Source organism: Diabrotica virgifera, chromosome 6, assembly GCF_917563875.1.
Source record: "Diabrotica virgifera virgifera chromosome 6, PGI_DIABVI_V3a".
Classification (NCBI taxonomy): Eukaryota; Metazoa; Arthropoda; class Insecta; order Coleoptera; family Chrysomelidae; genus Diabrotica; species Diabrotica virgifera.
In genome coordinates this window covers 171,274,009-171,300,611 of record NC_065448.1, presented here as the reverse complement: position 1 = coordinate 171,300,611, position 26,603 = coordinate 171,274,009, and the positions used below count along the sequence as shown (strand labels likewise).

The following is a 26,603-nucleotide window of genomic DNA, read 5'->3' as shown; positions in this document are numbered from 1 at the left end:
AAAAAATTAAGAGTCTTACATGAATTACTTTCACTTAAACAATCTTTAATTGTAGTTGGTAACTGTTGATGTTGCCGTTCTATAACGTAGAGGGGACAGTCTATTATTATATGTTGCACTGTTAGTTCACTATCACACACATAACACATCGGAGGGGCTTCCTTCTTTAATAAAAAGTCGTGGGTGATCTTCGTATGACCAAGTCGCAATCTGGACATGAGTACTTGGTCTCTTCTCTTTGTAGGATGTTTCGACGGTGATATACTTTGTTTGATTGTTCTTAATGTAGAGTTTGATTCGTTCCAATTTGTTTGCCATTTTGTCATGATCTTGTTTTTAAAATATTGCTTTAGATCAGTATGAACGCAAGTAGTTATGATGTCTGTTAAGGGATTCTCACTCGCATTTTTTGCTAATGTGTCAGCTTTATCATTTCCACTTATCTCGCAATGTGATGGTACCCAGAGGAACTGAACTAATCTTTGATTTTGTTGGCATATCAAGAGTTCCGCCTTAATTAAGAGGAGGATAGGATGTTTGGGGTATACCCGCCTCAAGGCCGTTAATGCACTTAGGGAATCGCTAATGATTATTGAGAATTTGATGTCATGTGTGTTAACAAACTTTAATGACTGGAGGATAGCAAAGAGTTCAGCTGAGAATATGGAGGTTTGGGGAGGGAGCTGGTAGGAACTGTTATAGTTATCTGTTGTGAAAGCCGCTCCTACTCCATTTGCAGATCTGGATGCATCGGTATAAATATGGATGTGATCATTAAAACCATTTAATATCTCTAATAATCTCTGATTGAAGATTTTTGCTGGTGTGTCACCTTTCTTGAATGCAGATAGGTTTGTATTACAAGCAGGGAGAGCAATTGTCCATGGTAATATGTGTTGGCTGACTTTAAAAGTATTGTAAGTGTGTGGAATTATTGTGTCTAAGCTCTGTAACGTTGCTCTCACTCGATGATAAAACGGAGGATCCAATCTTTTCCCACAATTAAATGTCGATGGAAATCTATCTGTAAATGTGTTTTTATAAACAGGTACATGTGGGTTAGTTGATACTCTTAAGGCATACATGAGGCTAAGGTATTCTCTCCTGAGTTGAAGGGATGGTTCGCCTGATTCAACATACATACATTCAACTGAGCTTGTGTAGTGTGCTCCCAGTGCAATTCTAATTGCTGAATTATGAACTGTGTCTAGCACTTTCAATAGTGAACCTTTGGCTGAGTTGTAGGCAACAGCAGCATAATCTAGTTTTGAACGAATTAGGGTTTTGTATACAGTCATAAGAGTTTGGAAATCGGCACCCCATTGTTTATGAGAGATACTTTTCATTAAGTTAAGGCCGTTTTGAACTGACAGACGGAGAGAGTGGATGTGGTCTTGCCAAGATAGTCGGCTATCCAGTTTTACTCCCAAGAAGTTGATCGATTCTGAATACTTTATTGGTAAATTTTTTAGGAAGAGTTTCGGTGGATTTACTTGTTTCTTTGGAGTTTTACTGAAGATCATTGCTTTCGTTTTAGTGGGTGAAAATTCTAGGCCAGTAGTATTCGACCAATTCTCTAGTTTGTAAATGGCTTGCTGTATATGGGTCGTCATTGTTGATATATTTTTACCACGACAGAATATAACAAGATCATCAGCAAATAGACGGGCTTTGACTAATGGGCTAAGTGACTTAGCGATGTCATTGATGGCAATAAGGAAAAGTGCAACACTAAGAGTAGACCCTTGAGGAATACCGTTTAATTGGATTTTAGAGTCTGAAAGAAAGTTGTCTATTCGAACATTGAAGTTTCGCCTATATAAAAAATTATTAATAAACTTGATAATATTTCCTTTAATCGACCAACTTGACAGGATTCTTATGATATCTGATCTCCAGATTGTATCATATGCACGCGTTATATCAAAAAATACAGCCAGACATTCTTGACCACATCCAAATGACTCATGAATTACAGATTCAATATCCACTATGTTGTCTAATGTAGATCTGGACTCTCTAAATCCACTTTGTATAGGGCTAAGTAGCTGTCGATCTTCTAGGTACCACATTAGTCGGTTGCTTGCCATTTTTTCAAGTACTTTGCACATATTAGATGTTAGGGAGATTGGTCGGTAAGACTCTGGGTCCGATTTATTCTTGCCCTGTTTAAGAACTGGTACAATAATGGAATCGTACCAATCAATGGGGAAACATTATTTGTCCAAATGAAATTATAAAGATCCAAAAGATATTGTTTTCCTTCCGTTGGCATAGCTTTTAAAAATGTCGTAGGGATGTTGTCAGGCCCTGGGCTAGTGTCTTTAACTTTGTTTAAAGTTTCTAACAGTTCATCCATCGTAAATATGGCATTTAGAGGTAAATTATTGTGGTCATCAAGATTTATACATGCATTATTAAATTTATTTTTATGGGCTAGGAAACTTGTAGATAGATTTTCGTCACTGCTATGTTGTTGGTATACGTTTGCTAGTACGGAGGCTATTTCTTGCTTAGTTGAATAAATATGGTTATGATGTTCTAGGTAATGAATGGTGTTAAATGATTTTTTCCCGTACATTCTGCTTATCATTTGCCAAACCTCAGAAGTCGGGGTAGATGAATTTAAAGATGATACATAATTTTTCCAGGCTTCTCTCTTACTCTTCTTTAAGGTGTATCTACAATACGCCCTTAATCTTTTGAATTCTAGCTGGTTATTTAAAGTTGGGTGCCTTCTTAATTTATAAAACGCCTTTTTTGACTCTTTAATTGCTGCTTCGCAGTGGGAATTCCACCACGGGACTGGAGCACGTTTTTTTGGAAATTTTGAATAACCTATGGACTCGTGAGCTATTGACGTTAAAAACTGTACGAGATAGAGTACTTTGGAGTTAATATCAATGTCTGTATCAAAGGGCTGAACCAACTGAGAAATTTTTTGTGAAATTAAAGAGGAATATAGAGACCAATCTGCATTTTTCAGACACCATTTATTGGATGGAATTGATGAGGAGATATGGTTATTGTTCGTAATTAGGATACGAAAATGATCGCTTCCATGCAAATGGGATGTCACATCCCACGACAGAGTTGGTTGTAAGACAGGTTCACAGAGGGATAAATCTATTGGGGATCCATTGCCGGTGGAAATATTGAACCTTGTGATTCTTCCATCGTTAAGGATATTCATATTAGAATCTGTAACAATTTGTTCGATTTTACGTCCCAAGGAATCTGTTTTTTTACCTCCCCAAAGTATATTGTGGGCATAAAATCGCCTAATATAATACGCGGTTCTGGAATTTGATTGAAGAGTTCAGTTATTTCTTTTATGGACGGGTCTAAGTTCGGAGGAAAATAAATATTACATATATTGACTTTGTGGGGGCCTTTTATAGATACTGCTGTTGCCTCCAACTCAGTTCTTAAACGTATTACTTCGGTATTAAATGAGTTATGGACATATATTACTACTCCCCCACTTGTATGGCTAGCAGTTATTCTGTTCTTATAGTACGGAGTATAGTTTCTTAAATTATGACAGTTATCTTCTTTGAAGTGGGTTTCTTGTAGGCATATGACAGATGGTTTAAACTTAGCTATAATTAATTTAAGTTCTTCTAAATGGGTGTAATACCCATTTAGGTTCCATTGCAGTATACAGTTGAATGTTGTATTAAATTTCAGCAGAGGCGTCGCTGCTGTATTCACTGTGATCAGTAGAGAAAGCGGATAATAATAGCTGTTTATTAATCTTAGTTTTTAATCTTGTACAGCGACTTTTCAGATACTTGGGAGTTAATGCTGGATGGATTTTGGTTAAAAAATTGAGTAGTCCTTCGATATCTTCTGTATACGTTTTTGCAATGCTGAGAGGATCTGCAGAGCCGTATGCATTTTCAAAGAAATCAATTAGTTCTTCCTGGGTTAAATATCCGTTGTCAGAATTATCTTGGAAAAAAGAACTAGTGCATTTAATAAGATCTTCTGCTAAAGTCTTATTATCTTCAGGAATAGTTTTTGCTTTCTTAGATTTACGCAGAGGTTCTTTAAATGGGTTCTGGTCTACTGATGTTGAAGGAGACGTTATTTCTGACACCGCTCGTTTAGACGATTGAGTGTCAGAGGGTGTAGGAGGTTGATTTTGGCTGTGATTATTCATTTCAACATTATCTGGCTGGATAGGTGTTTGAATGGGATTTGAATCAAATAGAGAAGTATTGGTTGTTTCTTTTGATTGTGGACTGGTGGATTGTTGCGAAGATTGTGAAGGATGGATAGTTGGCTGAGCATCTGTTATGATAGGGTGGCAATTTTGGATATAATTTGGTTGAGCAGTAGGTGATGAATTTTCGATAGATGTTTGAGTGTTTGTATTTTTTTTGCACTGAGAGGCTAGATGACCTTGTTCTTTACAAATGTAACAAGACTGTTTTTCAAGTGAAAAATAAATTCGATAATTGATTTGTTCATAGTTAATTAATATAGACTCAGGAATATTTTCCAGATTTTTAGGAGAAATGTAAGTATAGCGTCGGAAACTCAAGATATGCTTAAATAAAGAGTTAGTTGTACCTATTCTTAGAAAATCCAATGGAGTTATTTGATGAATTGCAAAATTTTGTAGTTGAGTCTCTATAATACTGTGAGGTATTGTTACTGTGAGGTTAAGAAACCAGTTTCGAATCCCCAATGCTACTATTTTGCAATTCAGTTCTAAAGGATTTTGTAAGAAGCTCCACTATTTTTTTTAATATTATGCATGCGTTCATAATTTTCTTGAAACTATAAAGTTTGCTTTATTTAAATCAGGAGGATCATTTGTCCTACCAAAAAAAGTTCTATAAGAAGGTTTAGGTCTATGAAGAAGGTTTCTTATTAGGTTGTTTTACATCTTTAACATTATGTGATCTACAATGTGAACAATTATTTAAACTAACTTACCCCCCAATTGAAGTTCGGCAGCAGCTTGGGCGGTATCACCTTCCGCTCTTCGTACGACACATTGATACATTCCTCGATCTTCTCTTCCGATATTATTTACGATGAGCGTCTCACTAGAGCCCCTTCCGGTACTAGGAAGTTGTCGACCATCTTTGTACCATGTTACTAAGTGTGGACCGCCGCTTTGAGAAGAGACTACGCATCTGAAAATAATGCATCAATTTGAAAATATGAAACTATTTTCTTCCATGATATCAGCTACATATTTAGTGTAAATCAATTATGTTTTAAAAAAATAAAAAAATACCACGTTTTTGTAAAAGGTATATTTTAAAATATCCTAAATAAGGGTCACAATACACAACGTTTTCGGATTAATAAATCCATCATCAGTGTTTAAAAGCCCTAAAATTCAGTATAACCTAACTAATTGAGATAAAACTTAAAAAATTGACAGAGGTTTAAAAAAAACAAGAGGCCATACTTACAAAAATTGCATGCCTGAGCCACCAAAATTTATTGGGTAAAGACCCTTTAAATGTAAACGATTTAGTTGTTTTACATATGTATATAAAATTCATGTGATGTCAAAGATATGCCTGGATGTTACCCAGGGCAAGACAGGACTCTTCGCACGTGGTTGGATTTTTTTTTTTGGAGAAAACCTCACATATTGGATTTCAATGGCCAACTGACAACTGAATTCATCAGAAATCCAAAATGACATTAAGAACTGTCAATGTAACCTAGTTATATCATTACTTCAGCCACAACGTTTAAAGATTATTTTAATATTTATTAAGATAAAAAACAGTATCAAATTTACATAATATGGCCTTTGCCATTATTTGTCTAATTGTATTGATTTCATACCACTAATATAACATCTATTGGTATTGTTGACTGCATAACTTTTGGCAACGTAAACATTTTATTTTCCTATTTGAATACTCAATTAATGGATTATTTCAAGGAAAACTTTTTTCATCTTTTTTCGAACAACTTTAACTTCAACATAATATGTAAAGATACTGTTTTTATCTAAAATATTAAAATAATCTTTAAACGTTGTGGCTGAAGTAATGATATAACTAGGTTACATTCTTCTTCTTCTTCTTCTTATAATAGGCCTCTTGGCCTGTTCCTTACCGATTTTGAGCTGGTATTCGTAGCTGTGATGTTGACTACCAGCTATCTCCCCACCTTTTAAAGGGCCTTCCTATTGGTCTCTTGCCTGTTGGCTTCGAATCCCTGGCTACAAGAGCGCCCATATAAAAATTTTTAGGGGGGGACAAACGTATTTAAAAAAAAAATACGTTTGTCTATATATGTATATACAATACAAATTTAATTTTTTCTTCTTTCCCAAAAAGCTAGGGGGGCCACGGCCCCCTAGCCCTAGGCCCATGGGTATGGGCGCCTATGCCTAGCTATACGGGCTATTATTCTCTCGCTGTCCATTCTCGTCAGATGCTGATTCCACTCTCGTCGTCTCTGTCTTCCCCACCGTACTATATCTTGTATGTTACAGAGATCTCTTAATCTGTCGTTCGGTATTCTGTCTCTCAGTGTTTTCCCAGTTATTGACCTCAGCGTTCTCATTTCTGATGTTCTCAGTATCCTCTTGGTTTCTGCTGTGTCACATCTTGTTTCTATCGCGTACGTCATGATCGGTCTTACACATGATTTGTATATGCGTACTTTCCCTTACAGCCTCATATCTTTGTTTCTCCAAATGACATCCCTCAGACATCCTAACACGTAATTGGCTTTATTTGCTTGCTTTCGGACGCTCTCTTTAACATCTCCATAACTAAATATTTCGATTTATGGTATACAGACAGCTACAGGAAGTTTATTTTCCTCGTGGATTTTAATTATGTTTTTAATTGAAAATGCTTTATATTTCAGGTTAATGTTTCCACTTAGGAAATCGTTATTGACACACACATTAAAACATTTTTTTGTTACTTGATAATACCTATCAAAATCTATTAATTTATGATGAACACTAATAATTTATAATAATTTATTATTGGACAGAATTAAACACATGATGAACAATCTTACTACACGTTTGGAAGTTAAAATCGTTGGAAAATAACCTTGAAAATATCTCTCAGAAAAAATGACAGCATCTGATTTGCCTTTAAAAAGACAACAGCACAAAATTATGACAGCAAAATTATTCCGTTAGTAATGTTATTGTAAATAATGAAATATCCCTAGTAATGTCCTAAAATGCATCATCATCATTAGCCTCTCTCTATCCACTGCTGGACATAGGCATCCCCTGTTTGTCTCCAAAGTGTTCTATGTTGTTCTTTCTGTATCCAATTTTTGTTGTCTTTCGTAAGTTGTGTTGGTGGTCTTCATCTGCTACGTTTATCGGCTCTTGGTATCCATTCAACTAGCTTGCGAGTCCATCTTCCGTCCTTCATTCTGGCACCGTATCCAGGCCCATTTCCATTTTAAGTTACAGCCTCTTTCAATGATGTTTATGACATTGGTCTTAGCTCGTATATTTTCGTTTTTAATCCTGTTTTGCAGAGTGGCCCCTATTATTGATCGCTCCATTCTTCTTTGCGCTACTCTTAGTTTTTGTGCGTTTTTTTTTGTGAGCGATAAGGTTTCTGCACCATAGGTCATCACCGGTTGCACGTATTGGTCGAAAACATATTTTTCTTCATATTAACTGCATAATGTAAACGAATAAATAAAAATGCATATGTTAATGTAAATGAATAAATAAAAAATGTGGTTGTTCTTACATCTAGTTGAATTCTAATATAAACACCTTCTTCTTCTTCTTCTTCCTGTATATAAGCAATTTAGCTTTTACTTTTAATGGAAAGTTGTTGCCTTCACGGAAGATTGTCACCCTATTAGGCCAGGATAATAAGACAAAAATATACCCTGTTCGTGACACTTCAGCAGCCAGGGTACTGAAGCGTTTTTTCGACAGGTAATACCTATAAAAACAAATAATTATAACTATTTCCTGCGTAGGATCTGGCGGCCATTTTAATTTATAAACAATTAACTGTCAAAAAATGGCATTTTCCCCTTTTTTCAAATCAACGGAAAACAGTGAAACTTATGATTCTTTTAGTACAAATATCTTCTAGTTATATTGTTAATGTTAATATATAATTGCGAAAAAAGGTCGGAATTGCAAAAAAAATATTTTCTCAATAACTGTTGTAAAAATTAGTGTACAGCTTTGAAATTTTTGTCAAATGAGGGTTGTTTGGTGCTTAATATGTGATATAAATTTTAAAGCGATTCATTCAATTGTTTAAATTTTATTCAAATTGTTTATCCCAGAGAACATTTTTTGCAATAACATAAGTCAGAAAAAAATGGCCTTAGAAGCATTCCACAGGTGTCAAATGAAAGAGCATGAGCTACATTCTCAACATGGTTTAAAAAAGTGAATAAAAAATGCATTTATTAGTAATAAATAATTATGCAAAAGTATCGTCAATTTTTCTTTATAAACTTTTTGAATAACTTTTTCCAAAAAAATTAACTTTTTTACCCTGTTTTAAGTGCACAACTACCAAGTAATGTTATCTATATCATAATTGATAAAAAATTGTAATAAATATGTATAATTTCTTATATAACAAAATAAAAAGTTTTTAAGGAAATATTTACGATACATTTGCATAATTATTTATTACTAATAAATGCATTTTTATTCACTTTTTTTAAACCAAATTGAAAATATAGCTCATGCTCTTTCATTTGATATCTGTGGACTGGTTCGAACGTCATTTTCTTCTGACTTATGTTATTGCAAAAAAATGCTCTCTGAGATAAACAATTTGAATAAAATATAAAGAATTAAATGAATCGCTTTGAAATCTTTATCACATATTAAGCACCAAAGAACCCTCATTTGACAAAAATTTCAAAGCTGTACACTAATTTTTACAACAGTTATTGCGAAAATATTTTTTTTGCAATTCCGACCTTTTTCGCAATTATATTAACAATAAATGAGTATATCAAACTTAGTAATACGTCATTTTAAAGCTTTTTCCATAATCTCGAAGATATTTGTACTAAAAAAACCATAAGTTTCCCTGTTTTCCATTTTTTGAAAAAAAAAAGTGAAAAATTCCATTTTTTGACAGTTAATTGTTTATAAATAAAAATGGCCGCCAGATCCTACGCACGAAATAGTTAAAATTTGCTCTTATAGGTATTACCTGTCGAAAAAACGCTTCAGTACCCTGGCTGTTCGAGTGTCACGGAAAAAACCTTATTATCCTGGACTATATCTCTTGCGCGGTCGGCCAATACTTCTTCTACCAGTTGGTGATTTGTCCCTTGCTATATTAACAACTCTGGTGTACCTGCGCTATTCTACTGATGTGAATGTTACAATCTTTTTTTCTGTCTAGTGGCCACTCATTTATACTGTGTACATTACAGATTGTTCTGTTTTCGCTACTCCTTATTCGGTCTCGCAGCGTGTTTCTTGTTGATTTTTATTTCTGCTATTTCAACGATAGTTTTAAATATCTCCGTATAAGCATTACAAGGGTGCTCGGTATAAATTCGAATATAATATAATTCGAATATAAATTAGAATGCCTATATTCAAACTATGTGAAATAGTTTTTGAATTGTGGAGTGTTTTATTGATAGCTAATAAATACATACAATCGACGTAATTCAACTGGCTTACGTAGTATTTGATATGAATTTACAAGAGCTCAACCATAATTTAAAATCTCACAAACAAAACATTGATTAATCAAAAAGTATATTGTGTTGAACTTTATATAACTCGTACCTTTGTACCTAGGTGATTACACAAATATAATTCGAATTGTGAATTATTGAAATTAAATTTAGCAAATAATCCCAAAATACCGGATGGTAAATATTTTTTTATTTCATAAAACACACATTGTTTTATTTCACTATAATGTTCAGTTTAGTTTAGAAATAAGATTTCCAAAATTTCACGCCTTAAAACCTCATAATAACTTAGAAGTACAAATAATTTAAAATCTTCTATGCATTTAAATCATTTCAAACGATCGAAAACACTTGTGACGTCACCTCATTTATATTTTCTACTGATGCTTATGGTGTCTCATTTAAAATTATATACAATTTTGTTTACTTTGTCAGTGCAAAACGTAAACATATAATCATATGACGTCACGACGCGTTTTGGGCTAACTGCTATAATTTGAATTTAGAATCGTCTTTACAAAAGAAAAAAACAACTTCTTTTTCTTTGATATATATTTTAAATTATGTTCTGTTGTGATTTATAACATTTTTTCGAATTTAAAATTTTATGCAAGTTCCCTCTTGTAATAAACTCGTTATAAGTATGTTGTAAAATTTAATTTTCGGTATTTCATTGCCCCACTTTTGTTATACATTTCTGTGGTCGTTTGACAAAAGCTGATATGTCCACTTTTGTGATTTGCACTTTTTTTTGCCAGTTGATAGTGTGCGATTATAGGCTCTATCTGCCCAAAGCATATAAATGTCCAGTGTACTGTGAAGTGTAGTTTACCCTCCATTTTAAAATCTGGATATGTTCCCGTGACAACGTTTGCCAAAAGCTTATAATATGTACCCTTGTCAGTTGTAAGTCATAAAATATCGCGCATGCCAAAAGCAGATATGTACACTTGAAGTGGATTTATCAGCTTTTGGCAGACATTTTTTTCTAAATTTCTTGAACTTATCTTGGTTTTTAGGAGCAGTATTTGTTTATTTTGTATAAAGATTTTGTTTTAAAAATGTTTAACTCTATTATGTTGGCAATCTTTTTTTATTTAGGAAGCTTAGATTATAATATAGATTTTGAAGAAATAAAAAAAGACACTGAATAGGAATATATGTAAACATAAACACTCACTGAAGGTAGGGCTACGTTTTATACGGAGTTACAAACTTTAAGGGGTGCACAAAAACTGCATGAAAAATTATGACAGTTTGCAAATGCTTCGTTTACGAGATCCAGGGTGTTGAATTTTTTTACGAACTGACGATTTATTTAATGCTCAAAAACCCGTTGAGATATGCACATGAAATCTGGTAGGTTTTAAGATGTAGTTATTGCGCATTTTTTTGACATAAAATTAAGAATTTTATATTCACCATTGCCGCGCAGACGGGTAACGATCTGAATTAAAAAAAATACTTACATAAATGAGATATATCAAATAAAAAATAATTTTTGACTTCCTCGTTCAATTTGTGACAAAATATCTATCTTCATTTTTTTATATACTACGCGCCATTTTCATGAAACTTAATATTTACAAAGTGTTCGACATAGTTTATATTATTATTAGGCTATTGATAATGTTTAAAATAAGAGAGCTAAAAGAAACTACAACGTTAATGGGATTTTATTATCTCGTATGGTCAGTGGACCTCTAAATTTGAAAAACCCGTGGAGTGCTACCATTTAAATGGATGCGTTTTTGAAAAAGGGGTGAATTAGTCCCTAAGCACAGGGTGAATTACGGTGAGTTCTATGCACTTTTAGTACAAACACGTCCACAAGAAAATTGTTTCAGGTTAAATTTACTATCGAAATATCACATTTTAAAGTCAATTTTTTACAAAAATATACTCAAAAGAATAACAAGAAAAAAATACACAAAAGAAAGCAATTTTGTTTTTGGCCCCATAACTTTTTTCCACAGGGATATATCGCACCCTCAGTGCAAGACTGCAGTAAGTCAAAATAAGTAAGTTTCGAGATAAAGACGATTTTGTTTATTTTCGTGCTAATATCGGCGAAATCAGACAAAAGTTTTAAGAAAAATTAACATTTGATTATGATTTTGCATGCTTTTCAGCCTATATTACATTACCTAAAGATATAAATTTAAATAAAATAATATTAATGCAAAAAAATTAGGAATTTCAAAGTTACAACACTTTTGCAGGGAAAAAATTGTTAATCACTACACATTTAGTATTAGAATTTCAATGTTACAACAGTTTTGCACGGAGAAAATTGTAAAAAGTGTAAACACATTTATTTTTACAGTAAAACCTGTGTTACCGGCCACCTGCCAACATCGGCCACCTGTACTAACAGCCAGTTTAAAAATTCCCCAAACCAATTATGTAAATCTAGACTACAAAAACTGGCAATACCGGCCACCTTTCTATATCGGCCAATAGTTCTTTCATTTTTAGTGGCCGTTGCTGACAGGTTTTACCGTAGTTGTTGTCCTCTTCTCGTACATCACCTTGTGCCAAAATATTTTTATAAAAACTATGGTGGGCTTCTGGTATCATACCCGAATGGCATAAGTATACCAAATCTTTCTTTTTGGTTATTTGAATTTTTGGCTGTTCTTTGGCAAGTTTTCTGAGAATAGATATTTTTGACCTCTCAGTATTGTCAACACACAAGTTATAAGATAACTGTTTTTCCTTTCATGAGAAAAAATACTTATTGGTCGTAAATAATTAGTCTTAATTTATGTGGTTTTAATCCAATCTAACAAATAAATGGTCAAACGACATCGCACACATCTTATGGAAAATAAATATAATATCACACAAAGGACATAAAATTTACATGAATAGATTGGTCTCGAAAATCTTTGTTTATTGTCTCAGCCGTTAATGGATTACGTAGACGCGCTGTATATTAAAATTAAACACCACAGATATAGATATTAAAATAACAAATATCTTACTTTTTTCATTGCTTGTTATTGCTTGTTATCGAATCCGTTGCAATGTTCCGTGCAAAACTGTTGTAACTCTGTTACATTAGAGTTACAACAGTTTTGCACGGAAATTATGATCAAAAACGCAAAATAGTTAAACTGTTGTTGTAATATTTAGCCCATTAAGCATTTGAAAGTTACTAAAGTTTTACAGGGGATAGATATGCATGTTTACAATTGAATTCCATGATTACTCCATTTTCATAAAATTTTGAGTTACTGCAGTCTTGCACTGAGGGTGCGATATGTATAGGCATTGCTTGAGCGAAAAAGAACTGCCATCCTTCCTAGTTAAAATGACGTATGGTAGAGGTCTCTAGAGTTTACAGTTTTCGAAATAGGATTTTTCAAATTTCGCCGCTTACAGCATTTTTGGGCCATTTTCCACATTATTTCGCAAACATGGTTCTGTAATTTTTTTCTACGCATTTCTAGTTATATGTAATGGTCCACTTAGTGGAAAGAGAAGTCAATTACCTTTAAAATAGTATATTGTATAAGGTTGTACGACTATTTTTAAGCCAGTTAAGCTTTTTCAAGATTTTATACTTTTATGATTTTTGATATTTTTTATGATTATTTTTAGAATTTTTCATTATGACATTTTTTCCTGTACATTCAGGTATATAATATATTGTGAAATAAAAAAGCATATTCTCTCTACTTTAAAATGGTGTATTGCAAAAAAATTCTAGGACTATTTTTAAACAAGATATTCGTAGGGATATCCAAGGGTATCCGTAATTTTTATTTTTTTCAATTAGAAGAATATAATGCCATATTATAATATAATTTTTAATTCCAAATAACTTTTATTAACAACTTTTTTCGATATTTTGAAATATAAAGCTACTTTACTCTTGAGCGAAATTCATATTTTTTAACCTACCTCGTACACTATTGACAAAATTTTAAATCTGATGATTGCATCTTAGGTGTTAGACTATGCAGAACATTTTATAAAGAATGTGTAACTTTTTTTCATAAAGTTAATAATAAAAAAGTTTTCCATATGGTTCCTGCTTAGTGGGACCTATTGCATGGGTATGTGACATTTTGACAAAGCATATTATCTTGTTTAAAAATAGTCCTAGAATTTTTTACAATACACAGTTTTAACGTAAATAAAGTAAGTTTTTTTTTATTGCACAAAAAAAGTTATAATGAGAAATTTAAAAATAATCGTAAAATATAATATAAAAAGTCATTAAAAGTATACAACTTTGAAAAACTATATCTTGCTTAAAAATAGACACACAGCCTTTAACGATAGACCGTTTTAAAGATAATTGACTTTTCTTTCTATTACATGTAACATTGCATATACCTAAAGCTGCGTAGAATAAAGTTACAGAACAATGTTTGCGAAGTAACAAGGAAAATGTCCCAAAATAGCTGGAGTGGCGAAATTTGAAAAATCGTAATTTGAAAATTATAAATAACAGGGACTTATACCAAACGTCACTTTAAAGAAAAAAGATGGTAGTTTTTTTCTGTGAAGCAATGCCTATACATATATCCCCAATGAAAAAAGTTTTGGGACAAAAAACAAAATTTCTATCTTTCGTGTTTTTTTCTTGCTTTTCGTTTAAATATATTTTTGTTAAAAAAAAATATTTTTAACCTTAAAATCTGATATTTCGATAGTAAATTTAACCTGAAACAATTTCTCTGTAGACATGCTTGCACCAAATGTGCATAGAACTCACCCTAATTCGCCCTGTTCCTAGGGACTAATTCACCCTTTTCTCAAAAACGCACCCCTTTAAATGGTAGCACTCCGCGGTTTTTTCATACTGAGAGGTCCATTGACTATATGAAATAAAAAAACCCCGTTAACGTTGTAGTTCCTTTATAAAATACATAATCAATAGCCTATATTATGAATGTATAGAAACGTATTTCGAATAGTTGTAAAAGTTAATATATTTTATTTTTTGCATAAAAACGGCGGATCGTATGAAAAAAGAGAAGATAGATCTTTTGTCACAAATTGAAGGAGGAATTCAAAAATGATATCTTAAAATGATATTTTAATTTAAAATATCTCAGTAGCGTACTTTTTTATTTAAACAAATTTAGACCATTACACGTATGCGCGCCAATGTTGAATAAAAAATTATTAGTTGTATATCAAAAAATGCGCAATAACTACCTCTTAAAGCCCACCAAATTTTATTACAATGTTGCCAGTAGTTTATTTAAAAAACGTTTGCCAAAAGCTGATATGTGCACCAAAAGATCCGTAAATTTTTTGCATTTTGCAAAACTAACAGAAAATTCTTACGAAATTTGTAGCTAGGTTATACATATTATGTAAACTCATATGGATAGCTGTAAGAAAATTAAACTCAATACCAAATATGATATTTCTAAAACTGTGATTTAATGGACGTCGTAGAAAGTTGAATTTGCTCTCCTGAAAAATATCAAAAATGGACGTATCAGCTTTTGGCAAACGACCACTTATGTGTATCTGTATTATAGTTCATTTACGGTTAAAACGGTCAAAATATTGCACCCGTGCATTTTTACCATTTAGTAAAACACCTTTTCCTTTTTATGGAACTTTAAAACTCTTTAACCTATTATCCTAGATGCCTTTCCTAGAAGTACGGGAAAAGTGATTAAAGTCTTTTATAAAATATTAAAATCCATAGGAAACTTTAATAAACCTAAAGTGATAGCTCTTCGAGGAGTGGAGACAGACTTACTAAAATAATGCATGTTCGTTTTGAGGAATAATAAAGATTGTATGAAGAAATAAAATGTTTTTCGAATTTGCTTAAACTTTCAGTTAAAATTTTGCGTTGTGTATATTTTTATTATACAGTGCGGTGGAATAAGTGTTGCCCCCCCCCCCTGTTAACTTGTTTATTTTAAGAATATAAGCAAAACGCTCGAACAGGTCGATTTTTAAACTAACCATAGTATATTATAGCATAAACGTTTCGAACTTTACGCGATCCCTCTTCAGGTGACAGCCATAACTTTGATTTTTTTTTTAATGGTAAAGTACGTCATGTGACACCTGGGGGTGAAAAAATATTCGTCCAAAGAAGGTCAGGAAATGGATAAACTGGCTAATTTTAAGTAACTTTTGCTCTATAGAGTTTTTTCACTAAGTCAATACTTTTCGAGTTATTTGGTAGTGAATATGTTCATTTTTTCAACAAAATAACCACGCTCTTAGACGGTTTTTCGCAAATAACTCAAATAGTAAGTATTTTGTCGAAAAAACATACTTAACAAAAATATAGCCTGTAAAAAATTTAAAAAAAATGGTGTATACATCACGTCTTTACACATAGTAGAAGCAGAGTTATAGCTAATGAAAAATAGGTTCATATTCGTCAAATTCCAAATGGAATACTTTAACGTGAAATAACCAAAAATGAGGCACATTTCGGGAAAAACTTATTGCAACTTATTTCAAGTGTTTAAAAAAAGCTTCATTTTTGTTTTGTAAAAAAAATTTCTAGCATCAAAATTAAACAAGTTACGCTCAAAATAAAGTTAGTCCCTTTTGGTTTTGGTAAAAAAATCGAGAAAATCACCCCCTAATTAGTATCTTAAATGAACTTAATCGTTACGACTTCACAAGTTTCTTGACTCGTGTATATATTGTTTTTATGATCTGTAAGTTTCATCGGTTCAAAGTCCTTACTATTGAAAGGGCTGTAGTTAAAAATGGTTGAACGGGTCACTGATCACGAATATATGCAAATTTAGAAACACCAAATCTTAATCAATTTTTGTCTAACAGAAAAACAAAAAAATACATGATAATCAGAAAAGCAAATCTGACTTTTTTTGTTTTTCGAGATTTTTGGTATCTCTAACAATTTTTAACCTATTTCGAAAAAAAGCATATTTTTCAAAATTTAAATTTTTAAAAATTTTACTTTGAGACCAAATTTTTTCAAAAATAAGCACTTTAAATCGATGAAACTTACAGATCATATAAACACAACATAAGTAAAATAATTTGTGGAGCGGTAACGATTAATTTCATTTAAGTTGCTAATTAGGGGTTGGTCTTCCTGATTCTTTTTTTTGCAAAAACAAAAGGGACCAACTTTATTTTGAGCGTAACTTGCTTAAATTTAATGTTAGAAACTTTTTGTAAAAACAGAAATAAAGATTTTTTTAAATACTTTAAAAAAGTTATAATGGGTTTTCCCCAAAAAGTGCTTAATTTTTTCGATATTTCACGTCGAAATATTCTGTTTGAAATTTGGTGAATATGAATCTATTTTTCATTGGCTATAACTCTAGGTCTACGAGATCCAGAGACCTAACGCGTACACCATTTTTTTTACTTTTTTATAAGCTATATTTTTGCTACGAACGTTTTTTCGACAGAATACTTACTTTTTGAATTATTTGCGAAAAACCGTCTAAAAATGTGGTTATTTTGATGAAAAATGAACATATTCACTTGCAAATAACTCGAAAAGTATTGACTTGGCGAAAAAGCTCTATAGAACAAAAGTTACTTAAAATTAGTTAGTTTACCCATTTCCGGACTTATTTTGGACATATATTTTTTCACCCCCAACAGGGGGTAAAAGTCACCCCCAGGGCAAAAGCACACATCGGCACAATATCACTTTTTTCTTTGACATGTAAGCTATACGCATGCCAAATTTCATGTCAATCCAAGCGGTTCTTTAAAATTTAGAGCAAAAACAGTGAAAGAATGGACTAACAATCAAAGCACCTTTCCATATACAAGTGCAGAGGAAAGGGGAATGATGGGGCAAGCGTTATGAGTGGTGTATATCCAGGCGTATTATACGGCTGTATATTTATAATAAAGGCGCATAACTGACATTGAAAAAATAGCTTCCTATGTTCATTGACATTCATTGTGTATCCCATAATCTGAACCTAGTGTTGAATGATGCCGTTGCTGATGTACATGATTTGGTTTTTGTAGGATATAATTTTCTCCTCCTTTTTTTAATGCAAGTATTAAAATACATTGGAACCCCGTTAACTCGGATTACTCGGGACCGCGGCCGATCCGGGTTATCGAAAATCCGGGTTAGCCGGAGAAAATGGTAAAAATTAATAAAATATGGTATGCTTACAGATAAACTCCGTTATAATTGTCACACAGACACTGGTAAACCACGTTCGCATTCCACACAAAACCACACATACAAAGCGTCGTCAAGAGTCTCATTCTTAGCTTTATTAGCTTTGCACCGATTGTCCAAACTGTCTTTTGTTATCATTTAAAAAAAATTCTTCGATTTTAGTTCTATTTTTCTTCCAATCCGATACTGTAGATGTACCGACACCATATAATGCTGCAAGATTCGCCTTTATCAATTCTACTTAATGCTTCTAGTTTCTTTTCCATTGTCACCACAACATTTTTACGTTTTGTTGCCCTTATAGACAAAAAAACACGCAAACACAAAATCTGAATAGATTTACGAACGATTACAGAACGGAAGCGAACAATACGACTTTACTACACACAATACCGTCTCTGATGTTATGTTATTTAATAACAGTGATGACTAAGACCATTGTTAAAAAAAGAATTTTAATAGTCTTTTCTAAACAATGCTAAGACAGTTTCAAATAAATAAAGGATACTACAGGTGCCTGTTGTTTTCGATAACACGACAATGAATGTGGTGTGCCATGAGTCATTTTTACTATGGTATATGTAGTTCAAATTACACAAATACCCATTATCTCTCAAATATTATATTACATACATTTTTATTGTTAAAATGTTTGTCTGATAAAAATCGGTCCGGGTTAGCCGGAGTTCCGGGTTATCGGGGGCCGACTTATCGGGGTTCCACTGTATAGGATGTAGTATGTACTACGACTTTGGATTTATCGTGTTTGAAAACACTTAAAAGGGTATGTGAAACCCGGTGGTCATCCAGACATGATGCTGTTATGGCTTTGCGTCGAGCTTTCCGATAAGTAATGAAATCTTTAACGAAAATTTCATTGCTATCTACAACATGATAAAAAATTAGAAGCTAAGCATTATTAGAGCATATGCATAATTTTGAATTTGTCGTTAACATTACTGTTCAATCTAAAATACTTAACTTTATTAATCTAACATCAAAACTTTTACAATCTGAAACGGCAGAGTTAACGGTCTCCCTTCACTAGTGGGGTATTATACCGAAATTTAAAAGTAAACGGATAAAACGTATAAAAAATTTTACGATGAGCTCAGCTGAGACGAAATAGTTATTAAGTTATTTATGTATCAAGGGCATTAAATAGAAGTTTATACCCTAAGGGCGACAAGCTTATAAACTCGAGGGCCTCTTGCCCGAGAGTTTATAATTATGTCGCCCGAGGCTATAAACATCTAATAATCAGTGGCGGCGCCTGGTGTAAAGTATTGGGGGTGCACACATAATATTAAGATATAAAAAACCCTTGAGGCCCTATTTCCCTAGATAGAATTTTTTGAGTGTCGTCAATTTGAAAAAATCAAAGGACCTTTTTAATAATTATGATAAATAATGTATTGTATTGACTTAAAATTATAATTTAATGTTTAAATGTTACAAGCAAGTTTTGTAACGAAAGTCAAGTCGCCTGTTATTTTTTTAGATAAATTCTTCAATAACCAATTCAGTAAAATTTGAAATTTCTTGAATCATTTTTTTTATTGAAAACATTGCGACTGCTGTTAGTCAATCCTAGCCCATAGCCATTTTAAGAAAAGTTTTGGTTTTGATACGTTTCAGTGCAGAGAAACAGTCTGTTTCTGCAGTTGTCGCTGGCCTCGTAACAAGTAATTAAAGAATTCCAATTATTTTAGAAAAATCATCTTTTAAATTATTTTCAATCAAAAATTTACTTAAGTGAACTGCCCCGGATTGTTAAAATCGGATCTTCTATTTTGTTGTTTATGATTATTCTTCTCCAAATATGTAGGAAACACGGAAAGCGGTAAAAAGTATACACAATCAGTAAGTTTTTTCACACATCTCCATGTTAAATGATCATTTATAATCCCGACCTTTGCACTTTGGTACATTCGTACTTAAGAAATTTGGTTTAGATATTTTTAATTTTTCTTCTAAATATAAAGAACAAAAATTTATATGATGTTAAATATTCCACGCTAACATTCACATCCATAAGTCCCTCATTCTTAATATTGTTCCGAAATTCGAACTTCCCAAAAGCAAAATTTAAATTTACATATCCGCCGTGCACGTTAAAAATACCATAAGATCACTGTAAGATCACAGTCAATTTGTGCTCTTGTGGACATCTAAACTTGTGGGCTATAGCGGAAAGCGGGGTGTGTGGTGAGTTGTATTTTGCCCGATGATAAGTCATTGGTATAGGAGCCACTGTGAGAGCTGTGAACGAAAGGTTCTACCTAAGGCCTCGCATCCGTGAAGTTTCCTGGTCGAAATAGAATAAAAATAATTAAATATTACCTATTATGTACTTATAAACTCCCTGGATTTGTGGTTTGTGATTTAATTTAGTGTATAGTTAGATTAAAATGTTATTTATAGAATGATAAATTTTACATAGGAATGTTTGTTTGAAAATAATTTAGGGGGTTCACGTGCACATGTGCACTTATGGAGAAACCGCCACTGCTAATAATGCACGTGGTGCATACAAAACTTTATGTCATTACCGGTTCATTGCATCAATTAAAATTTTAATTTTATTTTATATTAATTAGAAGTAATATTGTATCATAGCAGGTATTTAGTACCCTTGCTAGGAAAGTGATGTTGGTTAGCAATTTGTTATTAAATAAATACAGTTTTCCTATGTGACATTGTCAAAAAACTCAGAACGCAAGAGAAATTCGATATTTCTCAAGAAATAGTTAAATAAGCCAAAAAAAAATCGACTGAGAATCTGTTACCGAAAAAATCCAAAGAAAAGTACGACAAGGAATACGCTAAATTTCAACAATGGATGGCAGAAAATAATACTAGATTAAATGAAATGTTTGATTTTTGTTGTTTCCTATTGCAATCATTTCTTTATGCCCGCGCGGCATAAAGTATATCATTATGTGGTTCGTAACTAAATAATAAATACACAATATTAAACCGTTATGACATAAAAATAATTTGTATCAAAAAAAGGTTTGAAGTTAATGAAAAATGGTATACATTTTTATTTTTATTAGTATTACTCCTATAGAGTAACTAGGTCCATTTTCCGCTGGAACTTTACCACGCTGCAGACGGGGGTTGTGAATTGCATAGTGTAGAATTCCTTCCCCTTAGTCTTCACTGCAGCATCCATGTGCTTGCATATTGTAGAAGCCTTGGAGGTTGTCACCAGGAAATGGGCCAATAAAGTTTTTCAATTAAAAATCTTTTAAAAATATTTAATTTACAAATATTTTTATTAGGTTGAAAAACTTAGTCTTTTATTTAGCAGATGCCGCTAGGCACCTACTACCATCTCGTCAGTTGCGGTGGGAGATGGATATGTCGAAGATTTTTACCTAGGTCAGAGAAAAGCAGCCTATGCAGTCTCTGATGAACCTCTAAAAAGAGTTGAAATCGTCGATAAGAGTGCTGGCTGCACTCTCTGATCTGAGTAAAAATTAAGACAGTTTTGGTTTCGCACCGCAACTGAATGAATAAAAATTGTATACATTTTTATTTTTATTAGTATTACTCCTATAGAGTAACTAAGTCCATTTTCCGCTGAAACTTTACCACGCTGCAGACGGGGGTTGTGAATTGCATAGTGTAGAATTCCTTCCCCTTAGTCTACACTGCAGCATCCATGTGCTTGCATATTGTAGAAGCCCTGGAGGTTGTCACCAGGAAATGGGCCAATAAAGTTTTTCAATTAAAAAGCTTTTAAAAATATTTAATTTACAAATATTTTTATTAGGTTGAAAAACTTAGTCTTTTATTTAGCAGATGCCGCTAGGCACCTACTACCATCTCGTCAGTTGCGGTGGGAGATGGATATGTCAAAGATTTTTACCTAGGCCAGAGAAAAGCAGCCTATGCAGTCTCTGATGAACCTCTAAAAAGAGGTGAAATCGTCGATAAGAGTGCTGGCTGCACTCTCTGATCTGAGTAAAAATTAAGACAGTTTTGGTTTCGCACCGCAACTGAATGAATAAAAACGGTATACATTTTTATTTTTATTAGTATTACTCCTATAGAGTAACTAGGTCCATTTTCCGCTGGAACTTTAGCACGCTGCAGACGGTGGTTGTGAATTGCATAGTGTAGAATTCCTTCCCCTTAGTCTTCACTGCAGCATCCATGTGCTTTCATATTGTAGAAGCCTTGGAGGTTGTCACCAGGAAATGGGCCAATAAAGTTGTTCAATTAAAAATCTTTTAAAAATATTTAATTTACAAATATTTTTATTAGGTTGAAAAACTTAGTCTAATATTTAGCAGATGCCGCTAGGCACCTACTACCATCTCGTCAGTTGCGGTGGGAGATGGATATGTCGAAGATTTTTACCTAGGCCAGAGAAAAGCAGCCTATGCAGTCTCTGATGAACCTCTAAAAAGAGGTGAAATCGTCGATAAGAGTGCTGGCTGCACTCTCTGATCTGAGTAAAAATTAAGACAGTTTTGGTTTCGCACCGCAACTGAATGAATAAAAATGGTATACATTTTTATTTTTATTAGTATTACTCCTATAGAGTAACTAGGTCCATTTTCCGCTGAAACTTTACCACGCTGCAGACGGGGGTTGTGAATTGCATAGTGTAGAATTCCTTCCCCTTAGTCTTCACTGCAGCATCCATGTGCTGGCATATTGTAGAAGCCTTGGAGGTTGTCACCAGGAAATGGGCCAATAAAGTTTTTCAATTAAAAATCTTTTAAAAATATTTAATTTACAAATATTTTTATTAGGTTGAAAAACTTAGTCTAATATTTAGCAGATGCCGCTAGGCACCTACTACCATCTCGTCAGTTGCGGTGGGAGATGGATATGTCGAAGATTTTTACCTAGGCCAGAGAAAAGCAGCCTATGCAGTCTCTGATGAACCTCTAAAAACAGGTGAAATCGTCGATAAGAGTGCTGGCTGCACTCTCTGATCTGAGTAAAAATTAAGACAGTTTTGGTTTCGCACCGCAACTGAATGGATAAAAACGGTATACATTTTTATTTTTATTAGTATTACTCCTATAGAGTAACTAGGTCCATTTTCCGCTGGAACTTTACCACGCTGCAGACGGGGGTTGTGAATTGCACAGTGTAGAATTCCTTCCCCTTAGTCTTCACTGCAGCATCCATGTGCTTGCATATTGTAGAAGCCTTGGAGGTTGTCACCAGGAAATGGGCCAATAAAGTTTTTCAATTAAAAATCTTTTAAAAATATTTAATTTACAAATATTTTTATTAGGTTGAAAAACTTAGTCTTTTAATGTTTTCAATGTAAATTTAGATATAATAGTGCAACAACTTACTCACAGGTTTGTCGGATTAAGATATATGTACTTATAATAAGTTTTCATGTCTATTCCCAAAAATATATTAACAATAACTGATAAAGACTTATTAAAGAAATGTCAAATATTGTCATTTACACATATTTTAGTAATTATACTGTTATTAGCTGTCGTTATGTTTATAATAAGGGGCCCCACAAAAATTGTCGCGGGGAGGCCCCCCAATCTTCAGCTACGCCACTGTATACAGCATATACAGATGGTCTAAATTGACGCATGTATGTACCAAAAATTTAGTATAAAATTCCAAGCAAAACTTATAAACTTCACCGTAATATCATGCTATTAGTTGCTATATGTATATTCTACACTATCTATAATTGAAAAAAGTAGTCTGTTTTAATCAGTTTTTTAAGAGATTAAAAGTCCCGGCGAAAATATACATTTTCCTAATGAATTCGAAGATTTTTTAGTCCAAAACTAATTTTGCCGTAGCCATAGCCAACCACCGCACCCGTTGGATTTACCTAGAAATAATTTCCCTTTATTAGTTTACCTGAATTCTGCGCTTCCGCCCATATGAACGCTCAGCAGAGGCGGTGAAATTTCGACGTGCAACGTCGTAGAAACTATTAGGCGCAGTTCAGCACTGGATTCGCCTCCTGCATTTGAAGCCGAACACCGGTAGACGCCACCTGGAATTAGATAAATACAGATTATGCTGAATTAAAAGAGTTTTAAATTTCTTAAAGAAGTTTTCCGTCATATTAATACACTAACAGACAAAAATATTGCATTTTTATTTTGAAATATTGCATATTTTATTTTGAAATATTGCTTCTTTTATTTTGAAATATTGCATATTTTATTTTGAGTGTGTTTTTTAAGTATGTATATTTTTTTCTTTTTGAAAAGTTTTGTACTTTTATTGCTAAATAAGTTATGCTTCAATATGCAGTAAGTTGTATAATGAAGAGCTACAACAAATTTGTAGAAAAATCAATAAAATACTCTGATTGTGCTTATAACATTTAATTAGAAAAAGAAACAAAAACGACAATAGAATACTTTTTACGGCAACATTTTAGCAATTTAGTAATTCATATTTCCTCCTCAAGTTCTCTTGACAGCCTGCACCCTTCTAGTATATACCTAATTTAAACGTAAAGAAGATAAAGCTTATGATCATTAGCATGAAAAAGATAACAGAAGGTCAACTCTACATCAACCAAACCCCTTTAGAAATAGTGACGCACTAAAACCATATATACAAGCTGTCCCAAAATAGTGGAACGGTCGAATATTTCGCGAACTAAACATCGGATCGAAAAACTGAAAAATACGTGATCAATCACTTTCAAAAATCTATCCAATGACACCAAACACCATCCCCCCTAAACCCCCTGGGGGTGGGGTGGGGGTAACTTTAAAATCTTAAATGGAAACCCCCAGTTTTTCTTGCAGATTTTAATTCGTTACGTAAAAGTAAGTAACTTTTATTTAAAACATTTTTTCGAACTGTGGATAGATGGCGCTATAATTGGGAAAAACGATTTTTCCTGATACCATAGGTAAATTATAGAAACGGTCTAGTATCTCACGAAATGTACTTCCAAATGAGAAACTAAAAACAGATTTTTAATCTTTTTCGAAATCCTTTCGAATAACACCAAAAGTGACCCTCCAACCAACCCCCTGGAGGTGGGGTGGGGGGTAACTTTAAAATCTTAAATAGCAACCCCACTTTTTATTACAGATTCGGATCCGTCATGAAAAATTAAGCAACATTTATTCGAAACATTTTTTAGAATAATTGTTAATAGATGGCGCTTTAATTGGAAAAATACGATTTATTAGCGCCATCTATCAAGAATTAAAAAAAATGTTTCGAATAAATGTTGCTTAATTTTTTATGACAAATTCGAATCTGCAATAAAAAGTGGGGGTTGCTATTTAAGATTTTAAAGTTACCCCCCACCCCACCTCCAGGGGGTGGGATGGAAGGTCATGTTTGGTGTTATTCGATAGGTTTCCGAAAAAGATTAAAAATCTGTTTTTTGGTTTCTCATGTAGAAGTGTATTTCGTGAGATATTAAACCGTTTCTATAATTTACCTATGGTATCAGGATAAATCGTTTTTCCCAATTATAGCGCCATCTATCCACAGTTCGAAAAAAATGTCTTGAATAAAAGTTGCCTACTTTTACGTAACGAATCCAAATTTGCAAGAAAAACTGGGGGTTTCCATTTAAGATTTTAAAGTTACCCCCTACCCCATCTCAAGGGGGTGTAGTGAGGATTGGTGTTTAGTGTCATTGCATAGATTTTTAGAAATTATTGAACACGTATTTTTCAGTTTTTCGATCCAATGTTTAGTTCGCGAAATATTCGACCGTTCCGCTACTTTTGGGACACCCTATATAACCGGTTCTATAGCGTTCTACGCCTTCCGGTACCCAATCGCCAAGCCTGTCGATCTAGCCAGTCATTTTCTTGAAGATTTCTTTCTGACATGGCTTTTGTAATTCCTTGTTTCCAGGAGGTCGGTGGCCTTCCTCTTTTCCGTTTTTCTGGCGGTATCCATCTCATTGTAATTTTTGGTAATCTTTCATCTCCCATTCGTTGGACGTGTCCATACCAAGTAAGTTGGTTTCGTTGTACCTCGTCCACTATTGTTTTCTGCTTACCTACTTTTTCTCTGATCTGTTCATTTCGAACATGGTCCCATCTCGATATTCTGGCAGATCTTCTAAAAAAATTCATTTCAGTAGTAAGCAGCTTATTTTCGGATTTTTTTGTCATTTGCCACACTTCGGAGCCATACGTTAAAATTCGTTTCAGAATAGCGTCGTACATCCTCATTTTTGTATTTAAATTTATGTTATGTTGCCATAAGACAGGGTTAGGGCTCTAGTAACCTTTCTAGCCTTCGTCACTCTATCATCTATACTGGGTTCCGTTCTTCTACTATTTGTTAATTTAATCCCTAGATATATACTCTGTACAACCTCTGATGTAGTCACTTCCGTCACGATCTAGGTCCTCCTGTTGTATTTGGTTACCGATGTGTAGATATTGTGTTTTCCTTATGTTTACCTCTAAACCCCATTTTATGTATTCTTCCATCAATTTTCTGGTCATATATTCTAAGTCTTCCTTATCTTGGGCAACTACCACCTGGTCGTCCGAGTAGTTCACTAAAACCATGTCGGCACTATAATAAATGAATAATGCATCAACAACCAAGAGATAAGAGCGCGTAAATCTCGAAAGTTGAAATACTTTGGATATATTATGCGAAATAAATTCAGATATGCCCTCCTACAAGCCATCCTGCAAGAAAAATATTTGGAAAGCGAGGTCCAGGAAGAAGAAGAACATCCTAGTTAAAGAAAATTAGAACCTGGTTCAACAAAACATCTGTGCAGCTTTTTTGCGTTGCTGCAGATAAAATAAAGATTGCCATGATTATCGCCACCATTCGTCAAGGATAGGAACATCAAGAA

The 26,603-nt window shown here is 33.2% G+C and overlaps 1 protein-coding gene across 3 annotated transcripts in view; it reads right to left on the bottom strand.

The window, feature by feature from the left end:
• LOC114329496 (cell adhesion molecule Dscam2) overlaps positions 1–26,603 on the bottom strand; it is a 1,422,998-nt gene that overhangs the window by 464,889 nt on the left and 931,506 nt on the right. For all 3 annotated transcript variants that reach the window (XM_050654329.1, XM_050654330.1, XM_050654331.1), the window contains exons 7-8: positions 23,654–23,792; positions 4,948–5,150 (exon numbers count right to left, since the gene is read on the bottom strand). In XM_050654329.1, coding sequence (XP_050510286.1) covers positions 4,948–5,150; positions 23,654–23,792 — 342 coding nt within the window. The remainder of the gene's footprint in view (positions 1–4,947; positions 5,151–23,653; positions 23,793–26,603) is intronic.